This window comes from Vigna unguiculata, chromosome 2 (assembly GCF_004118075.2).
Source record: "Vigna unguiculata cultivar IT97K-499-35 chromosome 2, ASM411807v1, whole genome shotgun sequence".
In the NCBI taxonomy this organism is placed as follows: domain Eukaryota; kingdom Viridiplantae; phylum Streptophyta; class Magnoliopsida; order Fabales; family Fabaceae; genus Vigna; species Vigna unguiculata.
The window spans coordinates 32,634,488-32,649,435 of NC_040280.1; the positions used below are offsets into that span (position 1 = coordinate 32,634,488).

The 14,948-nt window shown below is 36.5% G+C and overlaps 3 protein-coding genes across 6 annotated transcripts; all 3 read left to right on the top strand.

Moving 5' to 3' along the window:
- The first annotated feature begins 742 nt into the window (after window positions 1-742).
- On the top strand, window positions 743-5,955 carry LOC114167710 (DEAD-box ATP-dependent RNA helicase 42). Of its 4 annotated transcripts, XR_003600334.1 has the most exons (5): window positions 743-926; window positions 1,334-4,742; window positions 5,119-5,227; window positions 5,425-5,507; window positions 5,651-5,955. XR_003600334.1 is itself a non-coding variant. In XM_028052809.1 (3 exons), the coding sequence occupies exon 2, from the start codon at window positions 1,343-1,345 to the stop codon at window positions 4,736-4,738; it is 3,396 nt and encodes a 1,131-aa protein (XP_027908610.1). In that variant the 5' UTR covers window positions 743-926; window positions 1,334-1,342; the 3' UTR covers window positions 4,739-4,742; window positions 5,425-5,955. The 4 variants fall into 4 exon arrangements, 1 of the variants encoding a protein (XP_027908610.1); XR_003600328.1 differs by having other exon boundaries at window positions 5,425-5,955; XR_003600350.1 differs by lacking the exon at window positions 5,119-5,227.
- Window positions 5,956-7,159: 1,204 nt separating this feature from the next.
- Window positions 7,160-9,249, top strand: LOC114166536 (2-(3-amino-3-carboxypropyl)histidine synthase subunit 1). The gene has a single exon (XM_028051288.1). It carries the CDS (start codon window positions 7,226-7,228, stop codon window positions 8,606-8,608), a length of 1,383 nt encoding a protein of 460 aa, XP_027907089.1. The 5' UTR covers window positions 7,160-7,225; the 3' UTR covers window positions 8,609-9,249.
- Window positions 9,250-10,523: 1,274 nt separating this feature from the next.
- Window positions 10,524-14,906, top strand: LOC114173073 (ribonuclease P protein subunit p29). The gene is made up of 10 exons (XM_028057291.1): window positions 10,524-10,787; window positions 11,370-11,574; window positions 11,841-11,876; window positions 12,029-12,099; window positions 12,424-12,689; window positions 12,916-12,984; window positions 13,132-13,190; window positions 14,069-14,170; window positions 14,323-14,440; window positions 14,570-14,906. The coding sequence occupies exons 2-9, from the start codon at window positions 11,376-11,378 to the stop codon at window positions 14,418-14,420; spliced, it is 900 nt and encodes a 299-aa protein (XP_027913092.1). The 5' UTR covers window positions 10,524-10,787; window positions 11,370-11,375; the 3' UTR covers window positions 14,421-14,440; window positions 14,570-14,906.
- The last annotated feature ends 42 nt before the right edge of the window (window positions 14,907-14,948 follow it).

Below are 14,948 nucleotides of genomic sequence, written 5' to 3' on the forward strand. Positions count from 1 at the left end.
CAATTAACTTTTATATTCATTTCACTTTATTTTTATCATTTCACTTCATTTTTAACTTAATAATATTATATTATTATCACCTATTAAAATGCGTATACAACAAGTGCGAACATTTCCTTATCACAAGCCATACCTCAAATTCCAAAAATGCTCCTATAGTCCCGAGCTTGGTAAATAAGGCCGTGGGAAAGAAAAACTTTCTTCCGGCCGCCTTTAAGTGATAGGAGGGAGTCACTCTTGCCTTCTCTCTCTCAGGTGGGTCAGTCTCGCTCTCTCTTGTCGGTAAGTATATCTGTTGTGGTATTGCTGTCGTGCTGTGCCCTTCCAGTAGTATTTGTAAATGAGTAGTTTTGAGAGGAGAGCGCCTGTGTTTACGCTAGTAATAATAATAATAATTCGTCCGAATACATTTATATATTTAGTTTTGAATAATTTAAAATATCCCTGTTAAATTTCTCTAACTGATAATGTCGTTTAATTTTGATATTTTTAAATAAATACTTTTTTCATACTAATGTAAAGATGAAAACTAAATCTAAATGTATAAGGAACGTAGTCATCATATTCATCTATTAACCATACATAATTTTTTATTTTTGAAGACTACTATCGAAAAAAAAAAACGTGTACAGTTTTCTATTCTGTGCCACAAATAAAACGAAAATGGGTATTTTCTGTTTAAAAACATTTATAAAATATATGCTATGAAAATATTTAATTGTATTAGCTGCAAAAATGAATTTTGTTTCTGAGATGTTGTTATATTGTTTGTTATTTGTATTGCGACACTGAAAACACTTCCGTTTTGGTCTGTTTGTTGCCGCAGCGAGGGAGTGCCCTGCCCTAGTTCTCGAGCTTGCCTTCTAAGCGACTGAGAAATTCATTTGTTTCTCTCTGCTGTTCCGATTTTGAAACCCGGTCGGAAGGTTCGCACTTCTCTCTATCTTTTCAATACTATGCTTTTTGTTTCTCTTGCTCTGTTGATTTGCATTTCGATTGAAATTCGTTTTAGAGTTCTGCCGTGCTCGACTCTATCACGTGAATTCGAATCCCCAGTTTGCGGTTCAAAATTCTTGATATGCTCTGTTTCCGCTTGATGCCACACCGTGTTTTTTCAATTCCTGATTTGCATTGATGCGACGAAATATTCTCTGTGTATATGCTTTACCTTTCTTGTGAATTTTTGTTGCTGTGGTAATTGCTTTGAAACACTCTGTCCTTACATTTGAGTATGCGTCAGCGTGCTTCCTGAACGGATTTCGCTCCTAGGGTTTAGGAATACTGCGTGTTTGTAGTGTGTTACCATTACTAACGTATAGGTGTGAATTTATAGGAGGAAGCAATGGATGAGGGAAAGCATAAATCGAGGAAAGAAATTCACGAGGTGAAAGATGGGGATTCTAAGAGGAGTCACCGCGACCGTGACCGTGATAGAACTGGAGAAAGGGGTAAGGATAAAAACGATGGGAGGCACAGGGATAGGGAGAAGAGGGATCGTGAGTCCCGAAGACATGAACGAGAGAGGAGTACTGATTCTGAAGACAAGTATGATAGAGAGAGGGAGAAGCGAAAAGATAAAGACAAGGATGTGGATAGGGAAAGAGGTCGAGAGAAGAAAAGGGAAAGGGACAGGGACAGGGATGACAGGGAGAGGACAGACAGAGTAAGGGAAAAGGAGAAAGAGAGGGAAAGAAAAGAGGATAAGGAGAGGATCCGAGAGAGGGAAAGGGAAAGGAGGGATCATGAGAGAGAGAAGGAAAAGGAAAGAGAAAGGGTGAGGAGAGCACGAGAGAGGGAGAAGCGTAGAGAAGTTGATAGTGATTACAGTGATGGTGAATCTAGGGAGAGGGATAGAAAGCGGCACAAGAAAGAAGATGGTGATTACAAGAAGAGGGAGAGGGAAAGGAGCGTCAGCAAGCCAAGCAGGCAATCAGAGGAACGTGAAGGAAGCCCAAGAAAAAAGATTGTCGGAGATGACTCAGATACCAAAGATGGAGAGAAAAAACCTACCCGTGAAGAGGAGATGGAAAATGAACAAAAGAGGTTGGATGAAGAAATGGAAAAGCGGAGGAGGAGAGTTCAAGAGTGGCAAGAGCTAAGAAGGAAGAAAGAAGAAGCAGAAAGAGAAAAGCATGGCGAAGTAAGTACTAATGAACCCGAGTCTGGAAAGACCTGGACGCTAGAAGGGGAATCTGATGATGAAGAAGGACCGGGTACTGAGAAGCATGATACAGGTATGGATGTAGATGAAGATGACAAACCTGCTGATATGGAACCTAAAGATGTGATGGTGGTAGACACTGATAATGGGACAATTACATCTGATTTACAGGAGGGAACTGCTGGTACACCTGATGATGAGGAAATAGATCCATTGGATGCTTTCATGAATTCTATGGTTCTACCCGAAGTTGAAAAGCTGAACAATGCTGTGACATCAGTAATTTCTGATAAAGCCATCGACATAAAAGCCAAAGATAAAGGGAATGAGCAAAGTCGAGGTGCACAGTCAAGGAAAGGTTCAAATAAGTCTATTGGCAGAATAATTCCTGGTGAAGAGTCTGACTCAGATTATGCTGATGATGAAGTTGAGAGGGATCCATTGGATGAAGATGATGACGAGTTCATGAAAAGAGTGAAGAAAACAAAAGCCGAGAAGCTTTCTTTAGTTGACCACTCAAAGATTGACTATGAACCATTCAAGAAAACTTTTTATATTGAGGTGAAGGAGATCTCGAAGATTGCTCCAGAAGAAGCTGCAGCATACCGGAAACAGTTGGAATTGAAGATACACGGGAAGGATGTGCCAAAGCCTATAAAATCATGGCACCAGACTGGACTTGCTAGCAAAATTTTGGAGACAATAAAGAAGATGAACTTTGACAAGCCTATGCCTATTCAAGCTCAGGCACTCCCTGTAATCATGAGCGGTCGAGATTGCATAGGGATTGCTAAAACTGGGTCAGGCAAAACACTTGCATTTGTTCTGCCTATGCTGAGGCATATCAAGGATCAGCCACCGGTTGTAGCCGGAGATGGACCTATTGGGCTTATTATGGCCCCTACGAGGGAACTTGTTCAACAGATTCACAGTGATATAAAAAAATTTGCTAAGGTGCTTGGTCTCAGGTGTGTGCCTGTGTATGGAGGCTCTGGTGTTGCTCAACAAATTAGTGAGTTGAAACGAGGTGCTGAGATAGTTGTTTGTACTCCAGGTAGGATGATTGACATATTATGCACCAGTAGCGGAAAAATAACTAACTTGCGGAGAGTCACTTATCTGGTCATGGATGAGGCTGATCGAATGTTTGACATGGGCTTTGAACCTCAAATTACACGAATTGTTCAGAATATTCGTCCAGATCGTCAAACAGTTCTTTTCTCTGCTACATTCCCTCGTCAAGTTGAAATTCTGGCTCGTAAGGTTTTGAATAAACCTGTTGAAATACAAGTTGGCGGGAGGAGTGTAGTGAACAAAGACATATTACAGCTAGTTGAGGTGAGACCAGATAATGAAAGGTTCCTTCGACTCTTAGAAATATTAGGGGAATGGTACGAGAAAGGGAAGATCCTGATATTTGTTCACTCCCAGGAGAAATGTGATAGTTTGTTCAAGGATCTGCTCAGGCATGGTTATCCATGCCTTTCTCTTCATGGGGCTAAGGACCAGACAGATCGAGAATCCACAATATCTGACTTTAAAAGCAATGTCTGCAATTTGTTGGTTGCAACAAGTATTGCTGCCAGGGGATTAGATGTTAAGGAGCTAGAATTGGTGATCAATTTTGATGTTCCTAACCACTATGAAGATTATGTACACCGTGTTGGACGCACTGGACGAGCTGGCCGCAAGGGTTGTGCCATTACATTTATATCTGAGGAAGAGGCAAGATATGCACCTGATCTGCTGAAAGCCTTGGAATTATCTGAGCAGACTGTTCCCAATGATCTGAAAACTCTTGCTGATAGCTTTATGGCAAAGGTGAACCAAGGACTGGAACAAGCCCATGGGACTGGTTATGGAGGAAGTGGTTTTAAATTTAATGAAGAGGAAGATGAGGTAAGGAGAGCAGCAAAGAAAGCACAAGCCAAGGAGTATGGGTTTGAAGAAGACAAGTCAGATTCTGAAGATGAAGATGAAGGTATTCGGAAGGCAGGAGGTGATATCTCACAGCATCCTGCTCTTGCACAGATTCTTGCTGCCACTAAAGTTAATGCTCCTGCATTGCCTACTCCCATCTCTGCTGCTCAACTGATTTCGAATGGTGGACTGCCTGTTTCTTTTCCGTCTGTTCTTGGTCTCCAAACCCCAACAGTTTTGCCTGGGACTGGGCTACCCCTTTCTGCAAATGATGGGGCAGCTCGAGCAGCACTAGCTGCGATGAACCTGCATCGCAACATAGAAAAAATACAATCAGAAGCATTACCAGAGCATTATGAGGCCGAGTTAGAAATAAATGATTTCCCCCAGAATGCTCGGTGGAAAGTTACTCATAAGGAAACATTAGGCCCCATATCTGATTGGACAGGAGCTGCCATTACCACCAGGGGACAGTTCTTCCCACCTGGAAAGATCCCAGGACCTGGAGAACGCAAACTCTACTTGTTCATTGAAGGTCCTACTGAGCAGTCTGTTAAGACAGCTAAAGCACAGTTGAAACGTGTTTTGGAAGACATCACAAATCAGGCTTTGCAACTTCCTGGTGGAAATCAACCGGGCAAATACTCTGTTGTGTAAAAGGGTAAGATCCCATTCTAATTTGATCCTAGTGTTGCTATTTTTTTTCTAATGGCTGTTTATTTATAGACTTTATGCTTGGTACATAACCTATGAAGGGATGTCCATCTTTGAAATTATTGTTTTTTCTGTGATCTGTTTTATTTTTTATTATAGCCAGTAGATGTATAATTATCCCTGGTTGGATGATTTGATTATATTTAAGTGGTTTTCTCCTCTCTCCCCTTTGGGTAGACATTCTTTTGGTTCAGAAATGATATAGATACTGTTTCTCCGGGTTTAAATTGGAAAACAAACTTGATTTATTTGTTTAGTGATGCTTTTGTTTAGTTATTATTTTTTAAAAGGTTCTGGTACCTAAGTAAATCTACTTTTGGTAGTCAACGTGAAGGCGTAGTGGGACTCTGTTAAACACTCTTGTGTCGCGCCCCCAATCTGGGATGAGTTGCACCTATTGTCTGCCTTTCTTGTCCATTCGTTGTCATACAGGTATGGATATTATTGTAGAAAGTCCGAGCCGTCGTTTTTTTCCCTCTCCGTGTGTTTCCATGCATGAAACTTCAATCATCTATTCTTTTTCGTATCAGCTAATGTCAAGCGAGATTATTATTATTATTTTAATTTTAGTTGTGCAAAAGGTTTATTCTTTTGATTGTTACCTTGTTGATCATTCACTGTTGGTGCAGGTGGTCTTTGAACCTATGCTTGCATGCTCGCTATTGTTCCATCTATCGCGCTTGCATCGTGACTCTCTAAAGAGCTGATCGTGGTGCGACTTTTATTTTATCTTGGTTCTGTTTGATTTGAGGCAACCATTCTCTAAACTCAGAATTTTTTTTGTCCTGTTATCTCATGTACCAGTTGTAGAATTGATGATGCTTATTTGTCTGATCATACGCATGTATCTTTCAGGTTTTGATTCGGTGTCCTTTTGTAAGGGAAACAGGATTAGATGGAGAGTCAGTTATTAATTCATTTGCCTTACCATCAGCACATGTACCATAATAGAATATATATCTTTCTAGCTAGTTCACTATATATGCTACATAACACCCATAAAATCTTTGGAATTGCATTGCTTGTGAAACTCATCAATTCTATTTTCTATTGTAATTCTTGGGAATATTGACGGAAAGCTCCCAACTATTGAATTACTGTACATTTATCTATACTCTGGAGCAATATTTATATGTACTCACGGTACGGTTCTGATTTAAGTGTTTTTTATTTTTGGAAGTGCAGCGTTTTTTAGAAGATATCCGATCTTGTTATTCCTTTATGCATTTGTATAAACTAAGGATTTTTTTTTTCTTTTTAAACTGTTAGACTGTTATGAAAGTGACTAAATATTTTAATACTTGGACATAATATTTATTTTTAGAAACATTTTTTCTCTTCAGTTTTTACCATCTTTCTCTTGCTCTAAATAATTTTGCTTTCACTTCTGACTCTTAAATTCACTCATTTCAACTATTTCAAATCCAAACACAAGCTTGATGTGACTTGAAGACGAATTTAATGGTCAAAATGTTAATTGACTATTTTATTATTAATTTTAAATTTCAATAAACAATTAGTATTGGAAAACATTTTCATTAAAACATATAGTATGTATTAATTATTAATGAAAGGATAAATTAACTTCTTAGTCTCCCCATTCAGAATGTCTAGTTCTTCTCGAATATGAAGTCGCCTAGTTAAACAAAATCTTTCTATTGTTATTTATGTCCGTTTCTATGTAATAAACAAGAGACTAATTTGTTTTGATAAAGCAAAGTAAGTTTAATTAACATTCAATATTAATACATTTAAAACTTGAAAATCTATAATTCAATAGCTTACTTGTAATATAGAGTGTAATTTAAACCATTCAATAAATTTTATTTATTTTTGCAATGAATTCATATAAATAAAAATTAAATACAAATAAAATACAAATTAATATTGCTTTGAACTGTACAAATGAGTATTTATTTTTTTCAAAAATAAAGAAAACCGAGGAAGTAAATGTTATTTACAATACGGCATCTATTTCACGAAGAAATATAAAAACATTTTTATACCTAAAGTAAATTAGAATTATTTTATATATATATATATATATATATTTATATCTTTTGATTTATTAATCCATACTTATATTTAAATTAAAATAGTAGTAATTATTTTTCTTAAATCTTTATAATACAGTCTAGCCAAACATATTTTAGTTAAATTTCTTATGGTTGATTCACCGTTAATAAAAATAGTAGATATAACGACTCAATTAAAAAATAAATAAACAAAGTTTATAAATCTTAATTGAAAAAAATATAGTGTAATTTAGTGAAATAATTAAGGAATAATTTATCCAGAACTGAAATTCGTAATTAAGTTTAATCCTAGATCAGTGTAGAATAGAATAATTTCATATTTAAAAAATTTGGTGTGAGAAGAAAGCAAGAAAATAGAGAGAAAGAAGAAGGGGTTTTGCAGAGAAGAATTGCAATGGAGTCAGAGCAAGGCAAAGCAGAAGCAGAGATGCTCCTTCTTCCCCATTCATCATCTTCTCACCAACCCAACAATGCTACAAAGCCAAGGCCAAAGCGTTTCATCAAAAATCAAATTCCAGATTCAATACTCAACGACCCGCTTCTCAACGCCGCCATCTCCGTCCTCCCCTCCAACTACAACTTCGAGATTCACAAGTCCGTTTGGCGCGTGCTCTCCACGGGCGCCAAGCGCGTCGCCCTCCAGTTTCCCGAGGGCCTCCTTATGTACTCTCTTTCCCTCTCCGACATCTTCACCACCTTCGCCGCCGTCACCCATTGCTACATCCTCGGCGACGTAACCTACGGCGCCTGCTGCGTCGACGACTTCGCCGCCGCCGCCCTCGGTGCCGACCTCCTCATCCACTACGGACACAGCTGCCTCGTCCCCATCGACGCCACCACGATCCCCTGCCTCTACGTTTTCGTCGACATCAAAATCGACGTCCCTCACTTCGTCGACACCGTCAGGTTGAACCTCGAATCCCGTCCCCGAACCCTCGTTGTCGCCGGGACAATCCAATTCGCCTCAGCGATTCGCGCTGCGAAGCCCCAATTGGAGGAGTTAGGGTTTAGGGTTTTGGTTCCTCAGTCGAAGCCGCTCTCCGCGGGTGAGGTTCTGGGTTGCACCGCGCCCAGGGTGTCGTCGAATTCGCTTGGTTGTGACGTTGGTGAAAGCGTTTTGGTGTTTGTGGCGGACGGAAGGTTTCATTTGGAGGCGTTCATGATTGCGAATCCGGGGATTAGGGCATTCAGGTATGACCCTTACATGGGGAAGTTGTTTCTGGAGGAATACGATCACGTGGGTATGAAGCGGTCGAGGAAAAATGCGATTTTGAAAGCGAGGGAGGCTCGGAGTTGGGGTGTGGTTTTGGGGACTCTTGGGAGACAAGGGAATCCGAGGATTTTGGAGAGGTTGGAGAAGAAGATGAAGGAGAGAGGGTTAGATTACACTGTGGTTTTGATGTCGGAGTTAAGTCCTGGGAGGGTTGCTCTGTTTGAGGATTCTGTGGATGCTTGGATTCAGATTGCGTGTCCGAGGTTGTCCATTGACTGGGGTGAGGCGTTTGTGAAACCGGTGCTTACATCTTTTGAAGCAGAGGTTGCTCTGGGAGTGATACCTGGGTGGTGGGAGAAGAACGAGGTTTGTGAAGATGGTGTGGGTTGTTGTCAGAGGAGTGGTTCTTGCTGTGAGGGGAATGCAAAACGAAGTGAAGATTTTGGTGGAGATTATCCAATGGATTACTATGCTCAAGATGGTGGCGAGTGGAATTCATCTTATGTGAAGAAATCTACTCGTCCTGCCAGAAGAGTTTCCGTCTCCTCTGTTGCTGCTTCTTAGATTTCGCAACAGTTCAAGGTTTTAAATTTAAAACACAGTTAGAACTGTGAGTAGTCAAGGTTTCTGCAGTTTTTCTGACAGCACAAAACAACCACAGCTACGGCAGCATTGACTGTGTTTGATCATATTTTTTTGGAATATCAAAGATGCAGCGACAACCATAATTTAACACTTAGGTTATAACAATTTGCTTTGAAAGGGTAGCGTCAATATAGTCTATTGTTTTCTTTTGTGTTTAGCTTTTGTCTTTGTCTTATTTAGGATAATTTTTGTTGGATGAATGTTTGGGGGAGGAGAGGAAAACATGCTGCAGTTCTTTTCTTTGGTCTGATATGAGATTGAAGAAGATAAGAATGTGATAAGCTCGGTCTTAAATTACCTGGTTGGGAAACTTGTGAGGCTTCATATTTTGAAAGTTTTTGCAGTTAGGAATTTTTGAATGAGAATGTAGGAGTACACGGGGAGTTGAAAGTATGGTTTTTGCTTTAGGTGATTATTTTGTACATAGCAAATCATACTAATTGGGGTTAAGTTCGGGATATCAGATAACAGATATCAGTCTGTAATGACATATTTTGCAACTTTTTAGGGCATTTTTTACTCTATCTGCCCAGGATTATTAAGTTTCAATTCATGTTTAAGCTTAAGAGTCTTTGCTTGCACAAGGGCGCCCAGTCTTATATGTAACAACCCAATTTTTTTCTTACTAGAATCAATAATTAAGGGTATCTTCTTATCACTTATCTTATTGTCTAACAATAATATATCATAATATCTAACATTATTTTTAATTTGTAATCACATAACAATATCTAAAAATATAAACTAACAATATTTGTAACTATTCATTAAATCTTATTTTTTAGATTTTTTTTAAATAAAATAAATTCTTTAAATTATAACCAACAAACTATTTTATCTATTACTTTAAATATTTAATCGTATTTATATTTTCTTTTAATTATTATTATGCTTGAGTTGATTTGAAATGCATATTAATTTTAGTTGATTTGAAATGCATATTAATTTTAGCCTTCTAATTTTTACTACTATAAACTCTTGAATTTGACCGATAATAATTGAGGTGAAAGTTGAAAAGGACTAGTAGGGGTGATAAACTCTTCCTGATCTAAGCTAATTATTCACTAACATTCGTGTGACTTAAAAAACTCAGAAGGGATAAAGTTATAACATTCAATGCCATCAACTCTCCTTTTTATTAGCCTTTTTATCATATCGATTGTCCTTTTTATTAGCCTTTTTATTAGAACTATCAAAATGAGTTAAAATTCGTGAATCAATTAAATTTGTCACAGATTTAATTTGAGTGAATCGGATTAACTCATCAATCTATTAATAAAGGTCATATAAGTATATTTTTTTTATTAAATTAAACTTTACATTTAAATCAGGTTAAGTTGGTTTTTTTAATTAATAAATAAATAATTTATATTTTTGTAATTTTGGTTTATATTTGAATTGTATTGAAGTTTATTTAGATTTTAATTAGAATTAGAATTTAATTTTTATTTTTTTAATTATTTGAATTTATAAACCAATCTGTTTAATCACCGTCCGTAACGAGCTAGACCAAATTCAACCCTGGATCAAGTAAAATCGGGTTAGGTTATTCATTTCTCTTGATCTACTTTTTACCATACAACTAAATTTTTTTTACTTGAAAACTTAGTGAAAAGTTTAGTGTTTTCATCTACTAAATCTCTGAAATGCAAATTATTTCTATAAACGAAAAGAAATAAAAAAAAATGAGAAAATATAATAAAAATATCAAATTTATATTGTTGATTGAAAGGATAAAAATTAATTTGAGAGAATCACCAAATCATACTTTCCTACCAAATCCTATATAAGGTAAAGAAATCGATTCTTGTTTTGTGTTTTCTCTTTCATATAAAAGGTATTCTCAGCTGCAAAGAATTATTTTCTGCTTTGTTCGTTTAAATCCTCGCTCACGCTTTTTGTTAAATCACCTGGTACAGAGAGTGTCGCTCCCTTTTTTGGCTACAAAAACACCGAGAAATCTTGAAACAGACACGGGCCTAGGGTTCTCCGCGGCGGTTCTGAGCAGCGGTGTTTCTCTTTCAATCTGATCGAATTTTCGCGGCGAAGAAGCTCTTTTAGTCGAAATTTGAATTTCGTGGGACCTTCTCTGTTTCCGGTATGCGTTCGAAGCTTTGATGATTTATATGATTTCCATTTGAAACCTCCATGGCTTATTTCTCTTATTGCTACTACTTTTAGTCATAGTTTTATAATACTTCCCGAAAACTTCAAAATATCACTAATTATTTCATGCTATATCTACGGTTTCATGTTTTTAATTGATTAGTGGCAAATGCCTTTGTTCTGTTTGATAAATTGTCTGAAAAATAAACACTGTAAATTTGTCGATTTCTTTACTTAATTATCCTTTTTTACTGCGCTACATTGCTTCTGAATGAAATGGTTTAGACTACGTGCAGCAGCTAACTATGATTGCTACGGCAGAAGAGCACAACAAAAAAAGCCTTATTTGATGTTTTTTAACTTTAGGAAACTTATTCTCTTTGGAATTTTAGATTTTATTCTGCATGTGTGTTTTTTCTCAGAAATTTTATGGCAGCCTAAGAATCCTCTTTATTCTGCAGTTTTCCATTTTCATGTTTGAGAACATATTAATTTGATGATTCTTTTGCGGTATTATATTTTGGCCGTTTGTCACCTTTTCTCTCTTCTTTTTTATCATATTGTGGCTGGGTAGGTGTCTATGGATTCGGATTCAAGGAAACGCACATTGGAGGCTTTGGAGAGAAGAATAGCTTTTGCTAAAGCTGAGGTTCTCCAAAAAGAAAAGAAAAACAAAAAGAGTATAAATGAAGATGGCAAACCACTTGTTCCTACGGATTCTACTTCTGAAGATCCTTCTCCGCACTTGTTGCATTCATCATCAGTCACACCCAAGAAAGGTAATTCATCTTTTACTGTTGTTGATAGTTCTTATTTCCTTCTTTCTCCACAGCCGGTAGTAAGTTAATACATTGTAGAATGTTTCACTTGCACTTGTTTTTCTTTACTAGTATCATAAGAACTTATAATCTACATTTGGAAGTATTTTGTCCTGTGTCTTGGTTTTTGTAGTTAATCTGTGAATTCTGCATTATGATACTGATGCAAATATCTGTAAATATCTTGTTTGACGTTTAGCTGATAATTTCCATTTCCCCCCTTTTAGGAAATTTCAGCTTTTCCGGTCATACCAATTCACGAGGTACTGGAAACTCAATGTCATACTATCCTTTGATATATAATTTCTTTATTTTATATTTTCATCTTTTTTTATTTTGAGGGTTTTATGCGAAGTATATTTTAAACTTATCACTTAAATATATATGGACAAATGATGTTACTATTTATTTGCAGAAAATGAAGATGGTCTTGTATATGCCCAACTTTCTGTGCCTGTAAATGGCAATCTGCTCCCAAATAGTGAGGTAATTCTGGAACTCATGTCCTGGATGAGAGTATTAAAAACAATCTAATCAAAGCATTTGCTGATAAAATTTTCCATTATAAATCCGTAATAATTAATCTCCTCTAACGTCTTAACTCTAAAACAAACACGCATGCATGGAATAATTCCACAGATATTAAAAGCCACCTTTTAACCAATTAACAACTGTCTTTGCTCCCAATCTAACCAGAATGCGGAAGTTTCTTTATCTTCAAGTTTGAAGTTTGAAAGATGCAGTTTTTTCCATTACCAATGATAAATTGGTGGAAATTTGTATTTGTCACCTTTGACCTTTATTTTGCAGTTTTCTTCTGAAAGAAGAGGTTCGATTGATGGCATATTGCATGAGCTTCTTCTAAAGGGAGATGCTGCACAAAAGTACATGCAAGGATCTAGAAACATGAAAATTGACAACTCGATCCTTCTTGATAATTTTGTACAAAGACGGGCGCTTTCTTCTGGTTCTCAAACCAGAGCTTTGCAAATCCATTCAAAACGCTCTAAGAAACACATGTCTATGAGACAGCAGAAAAAGTATGGATCATTATATCTTCCTCAGGAGTTCCAAAAGTAAGTTAAAAATACACTTCCTGACAATATGTTGATCCTTAATGTTAATTTTAAGTGCTGCAATTGTTATAATGTATATTGTTCTGAGGAATCTTTTATTTCAGCATTTTGTTTGGGAATTTTAGTTTTATGCTATGTACAAATAATGTTTTGTACATGTTTTATTGGTCACACTTTTTCTAAAATGATGTTTCTTTTGTTCCCTAATAGTTTACTCTGCTTGCAGATTCGATATTTTCAAGCCAATGCATGAAATGTGGAAAGATTACGTAACGTCGCTTCTTAAATCCACTGGGTACATCTTGTTTAATTATTGTCGAGTTGAAAATAATCTGTTTCTTGTCTTCAGATTCTCCAGCAACTGGGGAGGGTAATTCGTGATCATTTTTATGCTGCTTTCCTCTTGAGGCTTTTATGACTATTAACTTGTTTAATATTGCAGGAAGAATCAACTGACTCAATGTCTCCTAGGTGCAGATCTACATGGTGCTTTCATTTTAGGTTTGAGCACATTCTTTTTTACTTTCTAATGGGTTAAAAACACCTACGATAATCTTATATTAAAAAGGAAAAAGTTGCATACCTAGACAATCATTGGCCATAAGGACAATTATTTTCCTTTTTTTTTCCTCAAAAGATGAATATGTTTTAATGTGTAATTCTTTTATGTACGTTGAAAAGTGTGTTAAAATTGCTGTTACCTCTGTACTAGAATTGTCAGAGCTTATTTTTGATGTTCATGGAAAGAGTTAATGATTTTGATTAGTAGACACAAAGCTCATATTACAATCTGCTTGTGATGTTGAGTGTATGCGTGTATACATAAATATATATATATATATATATATATATATATATATATTACAATTTGTTCATATCTTCATCTTAAGCATGGAACTACATATTTGTGAATGGTTTGATAACAATTCGATAACAGTTTACAAAGCAGGACCAACAGATCTCATCAAGACCATTGAACGTGAATTTTAAATCTATTTTAACATTACAAAAGTAGCTTGTAAGGTTGGATTTACACTTACTTATATATTATAATTTGGTCATATCTCTGATTGATATAGGATTTTCTGCATGATCATGTTTTAAATTATGGCAATGAGTTCAATAGTAGCGTAACCTGCCGGTTGGTATAGGGTGCAAACCAAGTGTTTGCCTTTCTTGTCCAAGAAAGCATTCCCTGATGAGTACTTTTCCTTGCCTTTGAAATCCCCTCTTTCCTGCATAACCCTTTTCACAGTCCATCAGAAGAAAAAGAGTTGGGCTTTTGAGATGTGTCTATGTGAAAAAATTAGTTGTTTTAGCCTCTATTTCCTATATCTAGTTGTTATCACTGACTATACCTAGTCCATCTGCTTTTGCAGTTGTGGAGTGTAAAATAACTTATTTTACAGGAATTCATGGCATCATGATTCGTGAAACTGCAGAAGCATTTGGGATAATTACTGAAGATGATAAATTTCGAGGTAATAGAGACTGGCGTTGCATGATCAAAGTTGTTATTCCTGTAAGCTTGTATGAAGTTGAAGTTGTGATGTCTTGGGATCCATCTGTCTTTAGTTTATTCGTTTCAAACTTGTGATGACCAAATACTTACTATCTATTTGGTATCACGCAGTTGTTCCCAAAAAGGGTTCTGTATTTGTATTCCAAGTTGATTGCTGGAAAGTCACTCTGCATGGAGATAAACTTGGTTCAAGAAAGGTTGGATTGTGATAATGATCCTTCAACTGCAGGTAACAACATCTTGGCCCTTTTGTATCAGTTTTTGATGATGGTACTTCATCTTTTTTGAGTGAACCTTGTTAGTGTCATGTGTTTTTCTTTCTATTCTATGTATTTTATAATGTTTTTCTTACTTTAAGACAGAATATCCGTAAACCCCTGTGCATTTTGAAAGTCTTGAGCTATGGGACACATGCAAGTGTTTGAATGCTCTGATTGGATTGTAGCAGTGGAGAAGTTGGAGATTGCTTAAGGGTTAGTTGCTGGAAAGAAGGTGAATGACAATGACTTTGACTTATTAGTGGACACTCATGCTAGTCTTTTGATGCTGGTTTGAACTTCTCTCGTCTTCTACTACAATGATACCATAGATAAGTCGTTGTAGATTTTGGTCCTTGCTTTAAGGCAGTCAAGTAAATGTTCCATGCAACTGTAACTATTATTAGTAATAAAAAAATCACAGCCTTTCCCCTGGTATTTGCTCATCTTTACCAAAGATTTTTGACACAATCATTGCAG